This window comes from Mastigoproctus giganteus, chromosome 5 (assembly GCF_048544385.1).
Source record: "Mastigoproctus giganteus isolate SK-2022 chromosome 5, ASM4854438v1, whole genome shotgun sequence".
In the NCBI taxonomy this organism is placed as follows: Eukaryota; Metazoa; Arthropoda; class Arachnida; order Uropygi; family Thelyphonidae; genus Mastigoproctus; species Mastigoproctus giganteus.
Window position 1 is genome coordinate 191,809,281 of NC_143579.1, and position 22,181 is coordinate 191,831,461.

Consider the following 22,181-nt stretch of genomic DNA (forward strand, 5'->3'; position numbering starts at 1 on the left):
CAAAAATCGGCAGTATTATACAGAGGCTATAAAAATAAAGATATAAAGCACAATTTTACACTTTATTACCAATTAAATTATATGTAAAAATCAGAAGCATATTCCGATTTTTATGTTCTGAACAAAATAAAAATAAATTTATCCACAGGTTAGCAAAATAAAAATAAATTTATACTTACGTACAGAGCTTAATTAATAATCATATTAAGGTTAAGGGCACAAAAGGTGATATAGTTGTACACGTTGGCACAAATGATATTAAGAGTAGGAGACCAGCAGAATTAATTAACAAGTACAGGTCACTGTTGAAAAAAAGCCATGAATTAGGGTTGAATTTGAAAGTGTCTGCAATTCTGCCCAGATACGATAGGAGGGAGCATATGATGAGAGCCTTGTCAATCAATTCGGCCCTGGAAAGATTGTGCATGGCTCAAGGGGTAGAATTTTTTTCAGCCTGGTCTGGACTTGTTAACAGGAGAGACTGCTTCTACAGGGATGGGATACACTTAAATAGAAAAGGTGCAAGAATATTTTCTGATGCTATTGAGGCAGTGTTAGGTGGGTCGGAAAACTGCTAGCTTGGGGGGGATACAAGGACTAATAGATTAACAGTAGCCACTGGCAGAGGTGATTCTATTGGAATGAGCAGCAACCTAAAAAACAAGCTGCAGGATATTTCAGAGACTGCTGGGAATGATTGTGGTACAAGTAAACACATGGGTTGTGTTAAGGTAGCTAAGAGTAGGAACAGGTGCATGTATACTTGCGTGCACACCAATGCTAGGAGTTTGGTTGAGGAATTTCAGGTATTGCTCAAAATATCAAAGGCAGATATTGTTGGGATATCAGAGACGTGGTGTCACAAAGATATAAGGAATGCAGAACTGGAATTTGGGGAGTACAATGTGTACAGAGAAAGGATAGACAGGATAGAACGGGAGGAGGGGTTATGCTATTAGTTAAGAAACACATAAAATCCAAGGAAGTGAAGCCAGTCGACATTGCTGGACAGTGCAGTGTCGAGTCAGTTTGGTGTGACATAAGCATTGGGAGATCAAAATTGAGAGTACGAGTGTGTTATAGGCCTAATGACTCTGATGAGTATAATAAGAAACTGTACAGGGAAATAGAGTGGGCCAGTAAATCAAAGAGTCTTATAATGGGGGATTTTAATTTCCCAGATACTGACTGGAATTTGTGGATTGGTCACTCACACACTAGCAAGGCTTTTGTGGATTTATTGGATGATTGTTTTCTACATCAGCATATTCGGGAGGCAAATAGAGGGAGTAATACTCTTGATCTGATTATCAGTAGTGATTCTTCATGCATTAGGAATCTGCAGATAAAGGAACCACTAGGTGGCAGTGATCACAGAGGTGCCTCTGTAGCCAGGTGGGCAGAAGCAGCAGTGCATAGTCACATGCTTCTTTATTAGGCTAGGGTTTGAGCCCACGACTCCCAAATATGGAGAATTTGGGAAAGGTCAGGGAATGACCACTGCATATCCCTGGGGCAATATGGCCTTAGTTGCTAATGCTCCTAAAAACCAAATAACAAACAGTGATAAGAGTGTGTTGAAGTTTGATTTACTCACACAGGTAACTACCATCAGGGGTAAAGGGAAGGGTTTTTTCTTTCATAAAGGCAACTACGATGGTCTGAGACAGTATTTAAATTCAATACAGTGGGACCAATTGATGATGTTACCAACAGCAAATTCAAAATGGGAAGCATTCAAAGAACTTATCTTGGAAGCTACTAGGCGTTACATACCAACTAAGAAATATTATTCAAGGTTTAGGCCTAAATAGATGTCAGATGAGCTAATGAGACATATGGCAGAGAAGAAAAATGCATGGGATACATATAAATTAACATGTGACACAGAAGCCTATGAGAGATATAAGCTGATCTGTAATCAAGTTACAAAGGAAGTTAGGCAGGCGAAGACAGATTACGAGAAATCTTTGGCAAAGGATGCAAAGAAAAACAGAAAAGAGTTCTTTACCTATGTAAACTCTAGAAGGAAGGGGATGAATCAGATTGGTCCACTTGATATCGATGGTTCAACTGTTGATGTTCCTGCTGAGGTAGCTAACAAACTAAATGAATATTTTGCATCGACATTCACACAGTGAATATCGATGCAAATCACCTCTGGCATTCCACTCACTGTGTGACCTTGAATGGTCACACAGTGAGTGGAATGCCAGAGGTGTATTCAACTCTGGCAGTAAGCTAGATGATCTTGTAATAACTGAGAGTAAAGTGGAGGAGAAATTGTTGAAGATAAACATAAGAAAGGCACCTGGGGTGGATGGGATCTATCCAGTTATATTAAAGGAGGCAGCAAAGGAAGTAAGCAAACCCTTAGCCATAATTATGAGAGCTTCCTTGGACTCAGGGGTGGTACCCATAGACTGGAGATATGCAAATATGACCCCAATTCACAAAGGAGCATCAAAGGCTGACACAAGTAATTATAGACCTGTGAGTTTAACTTCTGTTCCAGGAAAATTAATGGAGGCACTGGTTAAAGATGCACTGCAGGACCATCTAGACAAGACTTCAATTATAGCTCGGACACAGCATGGTTTTATTAAGGAAATGTCTTGCATGACCAATTTGATTGGATACTATAATGCAGTAACAAAAGAACTGGATGCAGGAAATAACTTTGATATTATATATTTGGATCTTAGAAAGGCTTTTGATACTGCTGCACATGGAAGAATGCTGTACAAATTGGAACAGTATGGCACTGGAGGCAAATTGCTGCTACGGATAAGGGGATGGTTGAGTGGGAGAAGACAGAGTGGTAATCAATGAACACTGCTTATCGTGGACTAGTGTTATTAGTGCAGTCCCTCAGAGTTCAGTGCTGGGTTCCATTATTGTTTTATGTATTTATAAATGATACTGATGGTGGTATATCAAGCTTAATGTCCAAGTTTGCAGATGATACAAAGGTTGGCATGGTTGTTAAGGACACTACTGACGCTATGCTGCTGCAACAGGATCTGGAAAGGTTGAGCAGATGGGCTGAGAGGTAGCAAATGAAGTTTAACATTGACAAATTTAAAGTACTACATATGGGAAACAGCAACCCCAGAGCAACGTATCAACTCTGTGGTACTACACTGACAGTGATAGAGAATGAAAAGGACCTGGGGGTAATTGTGCAGGCAGGTATGAAGTTCTCTGAACAGTGCAGACGGGCTGCAAGAGTAGCTCATGGTGTCTTGTCAATGATATACAGTAATTTTTCTAGTAGGGATAAGGAGGTGATTATTCCCTTGTATAAGGCAATGGTTAGGCCACACCTTGCGTACTGTATACATGTCTGGAGGCCTCATTTCAAGAAGGATGTACCGCTGCTGGAAGGAGTACAGAGAAGGGCAACAAGATTAGTGAATGGAACAAAGAGTTGCTCTTATGAAGAAAGGATTAAGTTTTGAAAATTACAGTGTCTGGAGACTAGGTTCCGGCGAGGTGATCTGATAGAGGTATATAAAGCCTTGAATGGTTTGAGCATGCTGAATGCCGATGGGATTCTTCCTCTTGCTCAGAATAATCACCTGAGAGGGCATAAATTCAGATTGAGGAAAGACAGATGTAGGATAGATGTGCGGAAATTTGCCTTTAGCCAGCAGGTAGTTGGTTGGTGGAACAGATTTCCATCCCTTGATGTGGAAGTTGATAGCCTAAATAAATTTAAGGCTCAGCTGGACAGCTATTTCGAATGAACGGAGGGGTGAAATGGAAGTGGTTTTTTTTGGCTGATGCTGCATAAGCTCGCTTTCTAGCATCATATGCCTCTACTAATGCTAATGCTCAACATATTACTTTGTAATATGATTGTAATTTAAAATAGTCACTTATTTTAGATTGATTTAAATTATCACTAAAAAGTCTATTTATAGATTTTTCAATATTGTATAACAGTCTATATTCACGATCACTTGCACCAGTTTCTTCCAACGCTCTCCTCAGGATGGTTATAGCTTCACGAGTTTGCTGTTTTGTAACTGGAATTCATCTTCATTGTTAAAGCTCTAGTAACTTGTAGATCACCATCTATGTCCACCCAATCATTAAACTCCTGTTCACCCATGTCTTCAGGCTTTTCACCGTGATCAGTATCGTGACTTAGTTGCCCACCATGAATAATTAATCCACATTTTTTGAAACAGTTGCTAATGTACATTTCAGAAACTTCATTCCAGGCACTCATTGTCTTATGAAGTGCATCTAGAACAGTTATCTGCTTTGCAATATCAGATGAGTTAGTTAGTTATTTTGGTTTTTAGGGGCATTAGCAACTAAGGCCATATTGCTCCAGGAATATGCAGTGGTCATTCCCTGACCTTTCCGCATCCTCCGTATTTGGTGGTGACGGGTTCGAACCCCGGTCTAATCAAGAAGCGTGTGCTATGCACTGCTGCTCCTTCCCACCTGGCTACGGAGGCGCCGATATCAGATGATGTTCCCAAATCTTCATCTATAGATTGGATGATCCTTCACCTCATATCCGATCTATAAAAGGTCTTAAAGGTTTTTATTATTCCCTGATCGAGAGGCTGAATCAGTGATGTGGTATTTGAAGGTAGAAAAACTAATTCAATGATTTTGAAAGTCAACTTTGGATGAGCTGGACAGTTGACCAAAACCAATGCAAGTTTTTTGTTTTTCTTATCCAATTTCAAATCCCATTTACGAAGATAATCTTCAAATAAAGAAGCTGTCATCCAAGTATTGGTATTATTGGCATATTCAACTGGCAGCTGTTTTGCTCCTTTAAAACATCTAGGCGATTTACTCTTGCCAATAACTAACAGCTTCGTCTTGATTGTTCCCATCATGTTGCATGTTAAAAGAACTGTAATCCTGTCCTTGATCTTTTTTTTCCTGCAGACACAGAGGAATTTTTAAAAATCATGTAGTGGTCTGGGGTAGCCCTGTAGTACAACCCTGTTTCATCTGTATTAAAAATGTCTTCAGGATTAGAAGTGCTTAACACAGTTTGCCAAGACGTTTTCAACTAGGTGTCAGCTGCAGAACCATCGGAATCCTGTTTTTCTCAGTGAAGTTTTTTGTAAACATATCATGCCTCTCCTTCCATCTTGTCAGCCATCCATCCATTGCCTTAAACTCTTTGTGTAGTTTTTCAGCAAAATCATTAGCTTTTTGAAGAATAATGCTATGATTGATTTATTATTATTTTATTATTATCATTAGCCATATGGTGCAAGGAAGTCTGAGGCTTTTGCTGCACCAGCCAAAAAAAAAAAAAGTTCCGAATTATCTTGAGAGAGAGAGAGAGAGAAAGAGAGAACAAGAGTCAGAAGTAGAAGGGAATTACCAAGGAAGAGAAGAATGATGATATTCAGCTCGGGACCCTGGGTGTGCCAAGCCCACAGTCACCAGATGTGAGCCCCTGGATTGGCGCATTAAAGGAGCTGGCCTGTTTGAACCAAATGAACAGAGCTTCATCTACTGTTTGGCACTTCCCTTCACGCTTCCTTTTTCTGGTTTCACTAATCACATTAGTGTTTTTTTTTTTTTTTTTTTTTTTTTTGATTTGGTAGTTGTTGGCGCATCGGCTTCTGTGGCCATATTGCACCTCCCAAGGTTTTTGCAGTACTTTGATCCAAGCCCGAGGCGGGAATCGAACCCGCGACCTTTGGGTTGCCGGGCAGGTACTTTACCCACTCGGCTAGCCCGGTCGGCCATTAGTGTTTAATGTGTGACTTGATTTTAACAATTTTGATAAAGATGACTGAGGCACTCCTAATTTCACTGCCACTTCCCTTTGAGACTTATTGCCTAAGTTTAATTTATCATACATTTCTATAATTCGTTAACTTATCTTTTACACTCAAATTCACTCTCTTTCTGTTCGCTGATGTTTTTGTTTGGTAGCAAAATTTAAAACTCAGTAAAAAAGATAAGTGTCAATCAATAACAAAGCGCACACAAACTGGAACTAACATGACACATGCAAGTTCAGATTTCAGCGAAGGGGAAACGTATTTCACCATAATAACATGAAAACACAGAATTCCAGCTATGGTATTATTTCAAATGAATAAGATTGAGTTTACTACCCATTTATTGCACTAATAGAAAAGCTCAATAAACCGGAAACTGCAAATTGTTTTTATTGTTTTATGGTTGTGATCTCTAGAAATGTGCTTTTTCTAAAGCATATTTCTGGAGGTCACAACCATAAACACAGAGGTGTTCAAAATTGATTCTTATAACCGCAAATGTGATTCTAGTAAACGATAAAAGTGTAGTGCATTTTCTGATTTGGATCGGTTCTTCAAAATTTGATTCTATTGAGTGGCTGATTCTAATAACCAGTGATCACTATAACTAGCACTTACTGTATATATATATTTTCGATAATTTGGAAAAAAAGCATTTATATGAATTTATATGAATAAATGCTAAGTTATTGTTCGTAACTCACAACACTGTTTCTTTTGAGTCACTGAACTTCAAGCATGCATAAACAGGAAAAACACTGAACGTCAGCCATTATAAAATATCTTTACAGAAAGGCTTTACATTAATGCAAGGATATTCATGAAGATAAGCTAAATATATTAAGAGAATCTGCCCCAACATATGCAACTGTCAAAAATTGGGTGGCCGAATTAAAACAGGGGCAGAACTAGCACCAAAGGTTAACAGTGAATAGTAGCTTTCAACAGCAACCTATGCCAGAAATCATCAATAAAGTTACTGACATGGAGATGGATGACTGGAAAATAACTGCTAGAGAAACACTGGAGGCTAAAAACATCACAAATGTGGATGGGTACAAAACATTCTGTCAAATGAATTAGTTTTAACAAAGGTTTCTACACAATGGACCCCCCACCTTCCTTTTGACACCCACACAGAGACATCTTCAATTCAAAAACATCAAAGCAATTTTTTGCTCATTATCAAACAGATCCTAAAAACTTTCTAGCCAGATATGTAACTATGGATGACACACCCCCCAACCAGAATCAAAATTGCAATAAAAACAAGGGAAGCATGCTGATTCACCACCTCCAAAGAGCAATGTCAGTCCCATCAGTAGGTAAAGTTATAACATCTGTCTTCTGGGATTCAAAACAGATGACAATATATTATCTTCCAAAGGGACAAACAATAAATGGACTATATTACGCTAACTTAGTAAATAAATTACAAGAGGCCAGCAAAGTTGGCTAAAGGTTTTTTTTTCACCAGGACAATGTGCTTGCTTGCATATCAGCCATTAACATGACTATAATTCATCACGTTGGCTACGAATTATTGCCTCATCCACAATAATCACCAGATCTAGCCCCATCTGATTTCCATCTATTTTTGAAACTAGAAATAAACTTGTCTGGAAGAAATTTGGGTCAAATGACAAGGTGATAGCAGATATACACTCCATTTTTTATGGGCCTTCACGAGAGAGAGAGAGAGAGAGAGAGAGAGAGAGAGAGAGAGGACTACAAAACTGGAATCATGAATCTGAAGCACTGCTGGAAAGAGCGCAATAAATTACAAGTAAACTATATTAAAAAAAATAGCGAAAAGTTAGCATCCGATAACTCCTTCTATGATAGGTTAGGAACTTATCAAACAATCCTCATATTGTTGAAGTTCATTCTTAACATGAAACTCATATTTTTCTGTGTGCGCATGTGAGCAACAAACAGAACAACTAATACTAAACCTACAGTGCCACTTAAGTAAAAGTTGTTCTGTTTGTTGCTCACATGCATTAAGGAGTAATTCATAATGCAAGGAAGCCAAAGGTTTTTGCTGCATCAGCCAAAAAAAAAGCAGATAAGAAAATACAAATTATGCATTTCCCTCATCACAATAATAACTATCTAGCTGACCTTTGAATTCTATAAACTGTCACCCTCGACTACCTGTGGAGGCAAACTTGTTCCAGTAATTGACAATTTACTGGCTAAAAGAAAACTTCCTACAACCTTGTCTAAACCTCTTCTCCTGTAATTTGAATTTATGGCTCCTAGTTCTGGTTCTTTATAACAGTGAAAATTCCATCTTTATTCATTTTACTAACCCCTTTGCTGGAACAAACTTCTGTCCAATGCTGTGGAAGTGGATAGCTTGAATAAATTCAAGGAAGAACTAGACAAACTGTTGACTAGACAAAATAAAAAATAAAATTTTGAAAATAATTTTTTTTATACTTTGTTGTGTTCGCTGCATGAACAGTTATACACAGGAAGATGCTTAATTGCTTAATAACAATTAAGCATCTTCCTCACTCTCCTTAGTTATGCTAAATATTACATGTTTTTAATTAACTAGTCCTAGAGACAAGAAATAACAAAAGGACAAAAGTTTCACATTTGTTAAAATAATACCAATTTAAAAATTCTTACAGAATAAAACAACCCTCCAGCTAATATTTTGACTGAAATTTTTCCTAGCTTGCATTACCAAAGGATTGTATGGATCATTATGGGAATCGACCTTCACAGCAAAAGCGCTGGTTGCAATTACATCCAGTGTGAAAGCACCAAATAATCTGAAGTAACATAAAAGTAAAACATTTAAGACATACAGAAAAGCACACAAACATACTTGCCATCAACTGTTCTATTAATAAATTCTATTTTTTATTAAATTAAAAAGCTTAAGAAAAATTTGTTTTAAGATACTCTTTTCTTAAATCATTTATTTTAAGATTTTTAATAATAATCCACTATTTGGCAAAAATATGGTATAGGGCTTTATCAATCTGTTTTGCTGAAGAGCCATCATTCTTTATCATAAATTTCACTAGTTTTAAAAGTGTGATTGGCAACTATCAGTATTCTCATCATATGATAAGAAAACATCAATATATTTTGCATTAAATCAAACCTAATTTAAATCTTGTTTAGTCTTCGTTAGGTTAAGTTCTTTATTTCACTTTGAAATTGTATTAATATAATTATTTTTAAAGTAACCTACCTAACCTTTTATTATGTATTGGTTTACTTTAGATAAGGTTTGGTTAAGCTACTTTAAGTTTTAGCAAACATAATACTTTTCAGAAATACCATAACTATCCTATTATTTTGATATAATAAGGACTGGTTATGTTACTTTCTCAGAAAAGATAACAGAAAATGAAAAGTTTGTAACTACATCAACTCATTACCAATGATGCTAATGACAAATGACAAAGAACAATAGTTCTTTGACCAATCAGACCAAGGATGCAAGGTCTGCATCAGACTGTCCCAATAGCATGAGCCAGTCATATGACATGTTTGCCCACTATTCTGTAAGAAAAATAAAATATCACAGCATACCAGCATATTACTTTAAGGCATTTTTCTTATTTTCATATGTAATTTTATGTACAAAATTCATAGATGCACAAATAAATAAATTGATCAGGTCAGAATAATCAAAAAGTGATTCAAATTATTTAATAGTAAAACAGAAAATACTGTTAAGGTCCATCTGAAGTTCTTTATTTTAAAATTAATGATTAAAAGAGACCTGTTAAATTATTAATAGTTAAGTAAATTTAAAACACATAATTTTCATATTTTAAACTACAATGATTAATCAAGAAAGAAGACCTGATGAAAAGACATGTCTTTTCATCAGACATGACTGTGTCTTTTTATCAGTTACAGAGACATGTGCCTATAAGGTTATTGTCTCCTCTGTAACTAGTTCTTACTAATCACTTAGGAAACCCATATTAGTGCAAAAGTCAAACTTAACGCTATTAAATAAAACTAAATTTCAGTCAATTATGAATTCCCTAAAAGTTATATAAATAAGGATTTCATCCTACAAAGTTCCACCCCATCAGGAATCACACGGCTTTAGTGAATGGAAAAAATAAAGAACATAAGATTTCATTAATCTATAAAGCCATTATAGGGCTAGGGTGGGAGGCTGTGGCCCTATACTATAGCAACCTCAATCATAAAATACTTCCTAAAACTAAAGAACTATCATTAGAAATACAAAGAAAACTTTAAAATGAACAATTTAAATACATTCAGATAGTGCCCATTTGATGGAAATTTCAATCAAAAATGTTGCAACTAAATTAATTCCTCAGAAACAACTATTGTGAAAAAAATTAATAAATCAATAAAAATTAAATAAACTGCAATACAAGATTGTAAAACTGAGGTATTACATTTAATCAGATTTAAACACAGAAATAATCTATAAGTTAGGTGAGCTGTTAGTTAAGTGAGTTTGAAAGTTGGACTGTGAATGGATGTTAACTAGCTCATGTATGTGTTCAGATTGCAAGAAAGAAGGGGAATTGCAGATGCTACTTCAGAAAGACAATGCCAATTGAAGTGAAAATATCTGTAGAAAAAGGCATGCAGAAGAAACTGAACCTCTTTCCGACAGGGAGTAGAAAGTGTTTGTAAGAGGTGGGTCATTAATCAACCTGACTGCCTCTTTTACATCTGGGTAGTGGTGGTAGTAATAATAGCAAATGATTCAAGAAAGAAAGCTTATATAGTATCAGCCAAAAAAAAAAAAAAAAATCCACACAGTTCACCCATCTTTACTCTCCAAGAATCTGTCTAGTTCTTCCTTGAATTTATTCACCCCATCCACTTTCACAACAACAGATGAAAGCCTGTTCCAACAATCAATCACCAGATGGCTGAAAGCAAACTTCCACATGTCTATCTTGCAACCATCCTTCCTCAACTTGAATTTATACCTCCTCGTGTGTAGTCTCGGCAAGTGGAAGAATGGGAAGAATGCCATTAACATTCAGCTTAATCAATCCATTCAAGGCCTTAAACATTGCAATGTACCACAATGTCAGAAAAACATTCTATGGCAGGGCAGATCTGTGACTTGCACAGCATGAGTAACTGTTTAGAAGTGAGAAGGAAAAAGGGAAAAAAGAAAAATATGCAGAAAATGCAATATTTGTGATATGCTCATGCCAAAAAAGGTTAGAAGTAAGGTTTATCAGTAAAAATATGTAATCTTGTGTTTAAATATATTGTTAATAAGAATGCAGAGCAGTAGATTTTTTTTTTTTTTTTTTGTAAAAAATAAGACAGGGCTGGATTTTAGAAGAACTGAAGTTAACTAAGTTTTCTTATTCTCATTGGAGAAATACTTGAAGATCAGCACTGCATTTAAGGAACTGATGACAGAAATTTGAGAAGTAGCTCTTTGTGCAAAGCAAAATTTGCAAAACATGAATGGAATGGAATGTACTATGCCAAGATTTCCAGTCAATGGAAGAATGTCATTAACATACAGGAGTAAGAGTGAGTGAAAAGAGAACCTTGAAGGCTCCCGGATTAGTTGAGAAGTTCAAAGAAAAGAGTGCCATCTGCTACCACCACCACCACCAACAGAGAATGGTCAGAGAGAAAACTGACCATCAAATTTCAAAAAACCGAAGGCAGACCATATGATGAAAGCTTGTTTTAAAGGCCTTTACACCAAGAAATCAAGAAATGTTGAAATGCCTTAGAAATGTCAAAAGAAACTAACTGTGTTTATCCAAACTTTCAAATTTGTCCACAGATGAGTAAACCATTAACATTCGGCTTAATCAATCCAAACAACCAAAATATCTGGTAAATCAACACTGACAGAATCCAGAATGGCAATTGTCAATCAGATGGAAAGTTTCAGGACAGTGTAATAGTTGGTGGTTGATGGATTTCTCCATTACTTTGGAAAGAATTGGGACAAGCACAATGGAATGAAAATTGGAAAAGCATTATCTGTTCCCCTTTTCAGGAACTGACTATATACAAGCAAATTCCTATTCAGAAGAAAAATTGCAAGTTAAATAAGAGTGTGAAAAGGAGACACAATACACAGGTTAACTCTGCAGCATAGGTTTTAAGAACAAGTGCAGAAGAGCCACCAGAATCTGAAGACTCCTTGGCATCCAGATTGTTTCAGATTTTGCTGATATCTTTCTATCAGAAGACCATGGGACCTATTGTTGTTATCAATGGATTTTAGGCACATCAGCAACTTAGATCATACTGCTCCACTGAATGTTATGCAGGCTGAAAAAACTGGAATAATACATGGAAAAAACCCTATTCCCTCCATCTGAGATCAGCTAACTACAGCCCTTATTGAAGATACCTTTAGAAATTCCTCTAGTCATAGACAGGATCTGAACCTAGGCTCCCCCCCCCACCAAAGGAGTGATAAGTGGCAAAACCACTATAGTATGATGGGAGATTCAATGGAGGCAATCAGTGGAATATGTTCAGTATGGTAGATTTGGCATGCTTAGTATGAATATTTCATCCCATAGCGACAAGTTCATTAGATGCAAATAACCACATTAAAATGTCACAGCAGTTCAATATTTGCTATTTTGCTAGTTTCATCAATACAAACATCAAAACTGATTTTTTCATCAGCACATCTGAAAGAAAATGGATGTTAATTTAGCCGCATACATGGAGGCTTCGGTTAATGCCTTCCTTAACAATAGAACATTAACTGAAATGATATTAGTTAATATCATTTTAGTTAAAATGTAATTTCCCAACTACAGTAACTAAAACATATTGGAGTTGCAATCTTGTAAAGTAATAAATAACACAAAATTCTTCCAAATGAAGATGTCTTAAAAAATTGTACAAACATCATAAACAGAAGTAGGGGTTCAGATTCCAAACCCTATTAAGTTTTAGATTCCCTAGAGGGCACTGGTATGTCTCAGGGGAATCTAAAACTTAATGGGGTTCAAAATAAGGGCATATGTCAAAGTAGAAAGTTAGCTATGATTAGCCTTCATTTTTTTTCATTTATATCATTTAAACTAATCTAAAAAAGTAAAAATTAAAGAAACATTAAGCACTTAATTAGCACCTGAAACTAGATTAAGACAAACAAATTTTCAAGTAAAAAAAATATTATATATTTACTTTTTACAGTCAACTGATTTATTTGCAGTGGCAGCATTTATAAAATTGTTTAGTGTGGTATTAGCACTTTCACGGATAATAGACATCATCTACAGAAGAATAAAAATATTTGATTACATTTCAAAATCTTTTTTAGAAATGGAGTAATTCAAATAATAACCAGAACCCACTAAATATTCTAATATTTAACAGTTTTCATATAAAAGAATACATTTTGGTTTTATTTACAAGGTTATCTAATTAAAATGCAACCCAATTTGCAATAAACCAATTAAAATTGATCACCTTAATCATGTATAACATGCATTCACTCTTTTTAGTATATCTGATGCAACTCTATGGAAAATATATTCATCAGTGGTACTAATGTAGTTCTTAATGTCTGCTTCTGTCTTATTTGGTACAGACTTGTTTGAATATTTATTATTAAGTGTTTCTTAACATTGTAAAAATAGCTTGGAAGCAAAGTAATGAATATATGAAAATAAATACACATTTTTCTGGAAACCCAAGTTATGCCACATTAATAAATGATGTACTGCTTCCTCAAATATCACTGTTATCACATTGAAACTCCCTGCTACCACCTACTTCCTATCTCAAATTATCTCACTCTGTATCCCATGACATCATGTGCTATGTTGCAAATGAGTTATATGATAAATGAATAACCCTTTAACCTCAAAAACATATTTTTGAGATGATTTCTGTAATGATTAGTTAAACAGGTTCTTTCTATTTTTTGCAAAAAACACATGACAACTCTGCATGTGCAAATAAAATTACTGAACAGTAGAAGCCAATGAGAATTCTATACTTAATCTCAGTAATTTTACAATAAAAAGAACTGTTTAGGTCCTTAGAGTACGATAATATTGGGAAAAAAATTGTCTTATTCAAAATTTGGCTAAAGTTTCAAAGCAAATTCCTAAACTTAAATAGTGCCATTAGTAGAAGGGAGACTACAAAACTTTTTGCAATTGATGTTAAATAATAAATAGTACCATTAAAATCTACATTCTTTATTTACCCTAACTTCCAAGTTTCATCAAAATCCTTCAAATAGTTACCACTAAAGTGCACGATTTTTTTGACAAGATTGTTTTTTTTTTTTTTTAAGATTTTGGCTTATGCCTGAACAATTTTTTCATAAGCCAAATGGAGATTAATCGTCAAAGTTTACGTGCCATGATTTTAATTTGAATCTAATTGCTGAAGAAGCCCATGAAAGGTTACTAAATGCTTTAGGGGATCAAAACCATCAATCAGAATAGTTTTTAATTGGTTTGATGACTTTAAATTTGTAAAAACCAATTATGAAGATGAACTTTGCTTAGGGAGCCATCAACAGCCATTACGTCTGAAAAAATTGCAATGGTAAGATTTTTACTGAGAGAAGATCAAAGAATTAGGTGTCAGAAGTTAGAGAAAGAAGTGGGCATTGGATCAGCAGCAATTAATACCATCATTTATGATCATTTAACGTACAGAAAGCTTGTTAGCAGATTGGTACCTCACAGCTTGAACAACAATTGAAAAGTTTCTTGTGTCATATAGTATCATTTTATGCTTTTAAGTTTGATGAAGACAAATCCCAAGGCTGTTTCTGATATTATTACAGGTGATGAAACAGACATACAATTTTGATCCAGAAATAAAGCAACAATCCTGTCACCCAAGAAGGTTCACCGAGCCAGAAGTCTTGGAAAACAAATAGTCGCTTGTTTCTTCAGAAAAAATGGATTTTTAAAAATTGTAAAGCTAGAAGATCAAAAGATTATCAACAGTAAGTGGTATAATACTATATGTCTTCCTAAAGTGTTTTAAAAGAAATAATTCAAAACAAATCTAAAAAACAACTGAAAGGGATCTTACTTCACCGTGACAACACTTAAACTTTAAACTTACTAAATTTAGACAATACTTAACTCCAATATTAGTTTTTAGCCACTTCTGGTATTCAGTTCCAACTTATTCTCCAGACAGATTTTTTTTTATCCCCAAAAGTCAAAATTCTACTAAGTGAAAAATTTTGAGATGTATGAAGAAGCCTCTCAGGCCTTCACTGATGGAATAAATATGATCTCCAAAGACAACTAGTCAAACTGCTTTGATAGTTGGTTTAACAGGATGAAAATTTGTATAGATACTAAGGGTGATTGGAGAAACTGTAAAAATTTGAAATATGTAACTTTAATATAATTATATGATTACAAAAACTTTTGGAGTCACTCTTGTATTAGCATTATAATGACTAAATAATGCAAGTAGACTTTTTCTGCATTTGCCGAAAGGGTGGGAAGGAATTTCTATCATGTCATACCTTCCCCACTGCCAAAAAATGGCTATCCAATTCTGCTTTGAATTCTACCAAACTCTCTGCAAAGTTAAGGCAGATTATGAGAAGTCTCTGACAAAGAATGCAAAGAAAAGCAGCAGAATTCTATGCTAATATGACCACTTCACGTCAATGGGATAACTGTTGATGACTCTGCTCAGGTTGCTGACAAATTGAATAGGTATTTTGCATCTAAATTCAAACATAAGAAATTCTTTAGGGAGTAGATGCCAGAAGTTTATCAAACTCCAATAGAGAGCTAAATGACTTTGTGATAACTGAGAGAAAGTGGAAGAGAAATTATTGAAGTTAACCATAAAAAAGGTACCTGGGGTGGACAGGATATATCCAATCACATTAAGAGAGGAAGCAAAGGGTAAGCAAGCTTTTAGCCATTTATGAGAGCATTCTTGGATTCAGGAGAGGGGCCCTATGGATTGGAGATGTGCAAATGTATCCCCAATTCATAAAGGGGGATCAAAAGGTGACATGAGTAATTACAGACCTGTAATTACTCACGTCACATTACTGAAACAGGCATCTGTTTCAGGAAAAAATAATGGAATCACTGATTAAAGAAGTACTGCAGGACCATCTGGGCAGGCATACAATTACACTGCAATCACAGAATGGATTTGTTAAGGAGCAGTCTTGTCTAACCAATCTGATAGTTTACTATGATGCAATGACCAAGGAACTGGATGCAAAAAATAATTTTGATATCATATACTTGGATTCAGGAAAACTTTTGATACTGTTCCACAAAAACAACTGCTGTATAAACTGGAGCAAGTGCCATTAAGGGAAAATTACTGCTATGGAATAAAGGGATGGTGAAGTGGAAGAAGACAGAGACTAGTTATCAATGGGCACTGCTCTTTGTGGACTAATTATATTACTGTTCCTGTGGGTTCAGTGCTGGGTCCATTGTTGTTTTCAATATTTATCAATGATATTCATGAATTCAGGATTAATGTCAAAGTTTGCAGATGATACAAAAGTTGGCAGGTTGTCTAAAGACAGTCAGCAGGGTGAGCTACTGCAACAAGATGTAGGAAAATTAGATCAATGGACTGAGAAATGGCAGTTAACATTTAACATTGACATATACGAGGTACTTCAATGGTTAGCAGCAATCCCAGAGTAACTTATCAACCGTGTGATACTACACTCAGAATAGTGGAAAGTGAAAAAGACTTGGGGGGGGGGGGTAAATGTGCAGTCAGATATGAAATTCTCTGAGTAGTGCAGACATGCTGCCAGAACAGCCACAGGGTTTTGTTAATGATATACAGAAACTTTGCTAGCAGGGATAAGGAAGTGATTATCCCTTTGTACAAGGCCATGGTTAGGCCGCATCTTGAGTATTGTATAAATGTCTGGAGGCCTCACTTTAGGAAGAATGTAGTTCTGCTGGAATGGGTGCAGAGAACGGCAACCTGATTGGTTAAGGGAAAAAAAGGGTGCTCTTTCCTAGAAAGGCTTCAGTTCTGCAAATTGCAGCTGCTGGAGACTAGACACCTGCAGGGCTGATCTGATTGAGGCATTTTAGCCTTGAATGGATTGAGTAAGCTGAATATGGATGCCATTCTTCCTCTTGTTAAGACTACACACTGGAGGGGGCATAAGTTTAAGTTGAGGAAGGATGGTTGCAGGATAGATGTGTGTGGAAGTTTTCCTTCAGCTAGCAGATGGTTGATTGTCAGAACAGGCTTCTGTCTGTTGTTATGGAAGTGGATGATTTGAATAAATTCAAGGAAGAACTAGACAAACTCTCTCTATCTCCAGTAGATTTTTAAAATTAATTTTAGTTTTGCAAAAAAATGAAAAATCAAGATCTTCACAAGTTTTGAACTCTTACTATGTTATAGACAAAGAAGTTCAAAAAATTGCTGCTCTCAGAAGCCTAATGGTTTGATTTTTATGCTTCTTTATTATTATTATTATTAGCCATATGGTGCAAGGAAACCTCAGGCTTATGCTGCAGCAGCCAAAAAAAAATTTGAGTTACCCTGAGAGAGAGAGTCAGAAAGTAGAAGGGAATCACCAAGAAAGAGAAGAATGATGATATCCAGCTCAGGACCCTGGGTGTACCAAGCCCATAACTCACCAGATGTGAGCCCCTGGGGTTAAAAGCATATATCTTTTGATATTAGATAATCATTAAAATGAAACTGTACTACAATTTAGTTATAATTTTAAAAAGGTAACAATATTTCTGTGTTTTAATTTCCCATTTTCTTTCTTTTTTTTTTTTTCACGCGAAAATATGGATTAAACATTAGCTTGTAAGAGAAGAAAAATCAAAATCTCTTAAGAAAATAAATGTTAAAGTATGAAATGAAGACCTTTTATTTATTCATAAGGGTGAATAAATAAATAAGGCAGCACATATACATTTTATGTCATTATGTACAAAAATCAACAAATTAATGTTTACAAATTTAAGGAAAAAAATTCTCTTCAAAAATTAATTGAACAATATTTAATAATTCATAACTTTGATCCTGTTTCTTTTAAACTCGAAAGAAAAAGAAATTAAACTTGCTTACTCTTTTTAATTTTCCAGAAGTTAGTGCAGGAGTGATAAGAGTTCTTATACGTTTCCAAGGTTCTCCACTTATTGTTGTAAGGAAATTATCTCCAACGGGGTCTCCAACCTGCCTTGACTACATAGAAAATAAATAAATCAGAACAGAACATTATTAAAGAGAGAGAGAGAGAGAGAGAGAGAGAGAGAGAGAGAGAGAGAGAGAAGTAGAAAGTAATCACCAAGAAAGAGAAGAATAATGATATTCAGTTCAGGATCCTGGGTTTGCCATGTCCATACTCACCAGATGTGTTCTATGGAACTTAAATGAAACATATGACTAGATCTTTTGCCCAATTATTCAAAGAGCTAGCAGCAGTTCACTAACGATCATCCTAACAATAACTCATTACACCACAGTTATAAATAAACTCAGTATAAAAAGCTTTAAAGGATGTTTTTAAGGTGTCTCAAACCCATTATATTGCAAAATATTATTCCTAGGCAGAAATAACTTGAAAATCAAAGGAGAGCAGTCTGCAGGTGATGGAGTACAGGTCGAGTCTGCAGGTGATGGAGTACAGGTCGAATCTTGCACATGTGGACAGACCATTCCATTTAATCTTATATTCATAAACTTCCCTTGTCTTTTACAGATTTCTTTGTTCATTTTTCAAATTCATGAAATTTAAAAATCACAGCCATTTTCTCAATTTAAAAAAAAAAAAAAAAACACACTATTCCAATCTACTTCAGCACTGGATATACTACACTGCAAGTTAAATCATGATAATGGAAAATAATCTTGTGAATGCAAATTAAAATGTATTACTCTTAACATGACAAAAAAGTATTTAATAAATATTTGAATTTATACAGAATTTACTGTTTAGTCATTAACTGAACTAATCAAATAAAGCAAAATATGCTACAGAAGTACATAAGAGATGGCGATTATGCCTTTAATGAAAATACAGAGTTAAGGTGGAACTCTTTGTTTCAGATGCAAAGGTGTTTTAATAACGATTTTTAATAAAAAGATTGTTTCTATAATATATATACCAAGTTCATTCCTTACCCTTCTTCCAGGAAAAATTTGAAAATCCTTCACCATTATCCTTCTTAGAAGATCTGGGTCACCAACAGAAAGCACAGGAGAGCTGCCTTCATACGATCTGCAGAAAAAAAAAACATGAATAAGCAGTAGCAGCATGCCATTACTTTCATCTGTTCAAAGCAGGAATGCCAAATGTACAGTGCTATAATCAGAGGCGGCCTAGAATGTTTTAGCACCCTAAGCAAGATGATAAATGATAACAAACCAGAACTGAATTTTTGTGTTATTTATGAAAGCAATATATTAATTATTATTATGTAAAATAATAATAATAATAAATAAAAAATAATAAATAAAAGCTTCTATGGCTTGTTATATGATCTTAGTCAAAAATTTTGTTAAAAATTCTTCTATGGTCTTAGTCAAAAAATTTTCATGCAGTACATTCACTTTTATTTAATGCTGGAGACTTTTCACATCAGGTGCCATCTGTGCTTACTGGTGGATTTATCCGATTTTACTAAGCCAAGCTTTCATTAAATTTATCTGCTGCCAATGTTTAAAATAGTAATAAAAAATTCTGCTTTTTTTCCTTCAGTTTCGTAACATTATAAGATAAATATTCAGTAAATATCTGGCAATCACATTTCAAGAAACTGCTGGTACATTAAGTAACAAAGTTATAGATAAAGATCATATGATTTGGTCCAATCAATGTACAGCAAAAAAACAGACCTACCAATGCATGCTCAGTTATTCTATGATTTTGCATAAATGATAACAACAGTGGCATAGCCAGGATAGGGTCAGCAGGTACATTGTACCCTCTGATGCTGATATCTGGCATTGTGGCACTTTATAGAATTAGGCAATTGGTACCTTTTTTTTTTGTGAATGTACCTGCTGACAAAAAAATCCTGGCTATGCCACTGGATACCAATAATGTAAACTTACCCATATATTTTTCCAAGTTCTCTGTATCTGCTCATTTCTACCACATGGAAAGGCTAATAATGGATAAAATAAATAAATATATTTATTTTTCTTATTTATTTAATTTATTTTTAATACACTTTGTCAAATATAAATAAGTTCCACAAAGGCAGACCTATAGACACATGTCAATATTTTATGATGTTCACACATGCACACATTTGAAAAATGTAACCCCATCTGCAGCCTTGAAATCAGAAAGAAATAATTCAGAATTGTTCACTTTTACTTTTTGATACTACCTTTACTTTCAACTTTGCATGAACACAACTGTGAAAAATACATTTTTCATATTAAAAATATACAGTGGATGCCACTTATTGTTACCACTTTAGGACTCAGCTAAACAGACAACAATAACTGAAGAAACAAGAGTGCAGCATTATTTATTGATGCAGAGAAGAAATCTATACATAAAAAGGTGGAAGCAGACAGAAAGAAAACTTAAAATCAAGCAATATAAAATAATTTAATTTGACTGTTCACTAATTTTTTTTTTTTTTTGGTAGTTGTTGGCGCATAGGCTTCTGTGGCCATAATGCACCTCCCAAGGTTTTTGCAGTACTTTGATCCAAGCCCGAGGCGGGAATCGAACCCGCGACCTTTGGGTTACCAGGCAGGCACTTTACCCACCTGGCTAGCCCGGTCGGCATTCACTAATTTCTTTGAGAAAGTCTTCAATAAAAACGATACTATCATAATACTTCTGTAAATCCATACAAAACCATTGAAAACAAAGAATTATAAAGAGGTTAATTCTCTACTGTAAAACAGTCATATTGGTAGGAATATAGATACGATACTTTCTTCCATGGAGTAATGACAGTTAACAACCATATGAAGCAAAATCAGTAACTAGCCCCAAGTGTCGGAGTTTAATTATAAATTGGGATGTTACGTAATTGCTTCCACTGCACATGCATAAACCATGATAAGGCAAAAAAAAGTGATAACCAAAGTGCTGATTATAATAAATCGGGGTTTTTTCCCTTTATGTGTTAGTATACATCTGATTGGGACATCATAAAAGTAATAACATTACATGAAAGTAACATTATCCATGATCATAATAATTGGCATGCACCGTATTTTTAATAATTTTTTTTTAAATAAAACCACCTCTGTGGAACTTTAGGCATATTTTTTTTATCCCCTCCCTTATGTGGTAGCCATTTTCACTTTGGCAATAGAAATATAAATAAAAAAAAAATCTTGCACATTTCAATAATTATTGTATGCAAAAGATGCCACTAATTTTAAATTCTTGTTTTTCAGCATATGCATATAATTATCAAGAATAGGCTTAAACTAATCCTACATTTTTCCAGTTTGTGCAATAGAAAATGGAACTTATGGAATTTTTGATGGAGAAAAAGAAAACACTTTGTTAAAATGTAACCAAGTAAACAAAGGCCATGACAAATCAGGTTGGGTCTCAAAGAGCCAGCATGCATGTCTCTGGGTTAAGAACAGAAACTGGCAAAGTAAACATCTAAACAGTACTATTCAGAGAAGAAGTAAAGAATGCAGTTGTTTGCAAAGAATTCATGCTTTGCCCACCTCAATGGGAGAAAAGTTCCCATTGGACCCCTCCAGAGAACAAATGAATATTCATGTTAACATATGGGCACTGCACTGATATCTAATTTATACAGTTCTGCATTCATCATCTTTGAAAGGAATTTCTAAAAACACCACTGCTCAACTCTGCTTGGCATTAATTATTTACTAAAAGAAGTAGCTATTATAATTTTAGAAACATTTAATATTTTATTTTATTTTTTTAGCCTAATCTTTTGTTTATAGCTTAGGGCACATATACCTTTTCTTTCAGTAATAACTAGCTTGAATTATTCTCCATGTTCTATAATCTGTAATATCATAACATTATAATATTCAATGATATAAATCAGTTCTGTTAAATTTAAATTTACTTTACATATTATCATTCTTAATTTATATGCATTTGTTTTATTTCTTGAACTGTTGGTTCTATTTATTCAATTATATATATATATATATAATATATGAGATAAGTATAGATACAGATAGCATGATATTAGTTATTAACTTTATTATAGGGAATTATAGGCTAGTGCTATTGCCATAAAAATATGTACATAAGACCATAATGTAATATATAGCATCTTATGTTAGATTACATGTATTAGTATAGGAGAAGAGTAATTAATAACTGATAGACATACCTAGTTAAATTTATGAAGTACACTATGTAAAATCACTTGAACAGCACTACAATTGTTCAAGGTGTCCTCCATTTTGGTCAACAACAGTTTCCATTTGAAGAACAGCATTTTCTACAGCAGAACGTAA

The 22,181-nt window shown here is 34.6% G+C and overlaps 1 protein-coding gene across 1 annotated transcript in view; it reads right to left on the reverse strand.

Moving 5' to 3' along the window:
• The window catches only part of LOC150085957 (cytochrome P450 3A8-like), a 170,193-nt gene that overhangs the window by 109,054 nt on the left and 38,958 nt on the right, over window positions 1–22,181 (reverse strand). The window contains exons 3-7 of the mRNA XM_090374754.1: window positions 19,809–19,861; window positions 18,876–18,972; window positions 17,820–17,936; window positions 12,930–13,018; window positions 8,415–8,560 (exon numbers count right to left, since the gene is read on the reverse strand). Of these exons, the coding sequence (XP_090230880.1) occupies window positions 8,415–8,560; window positions 12,930–13,018; window positions 17,820–17,936; window positions 18,876–18,972; window positions 19,809–19,861 (502 nt within the window). The remainder of the gene's footprint in view (window positions 1–8,414; window positions 8,561–12,929; window positions 13,019–17,819; window positions 17,937–18,875; window positions 18,973–19,808; window positions 19,862–22,181) is intronic.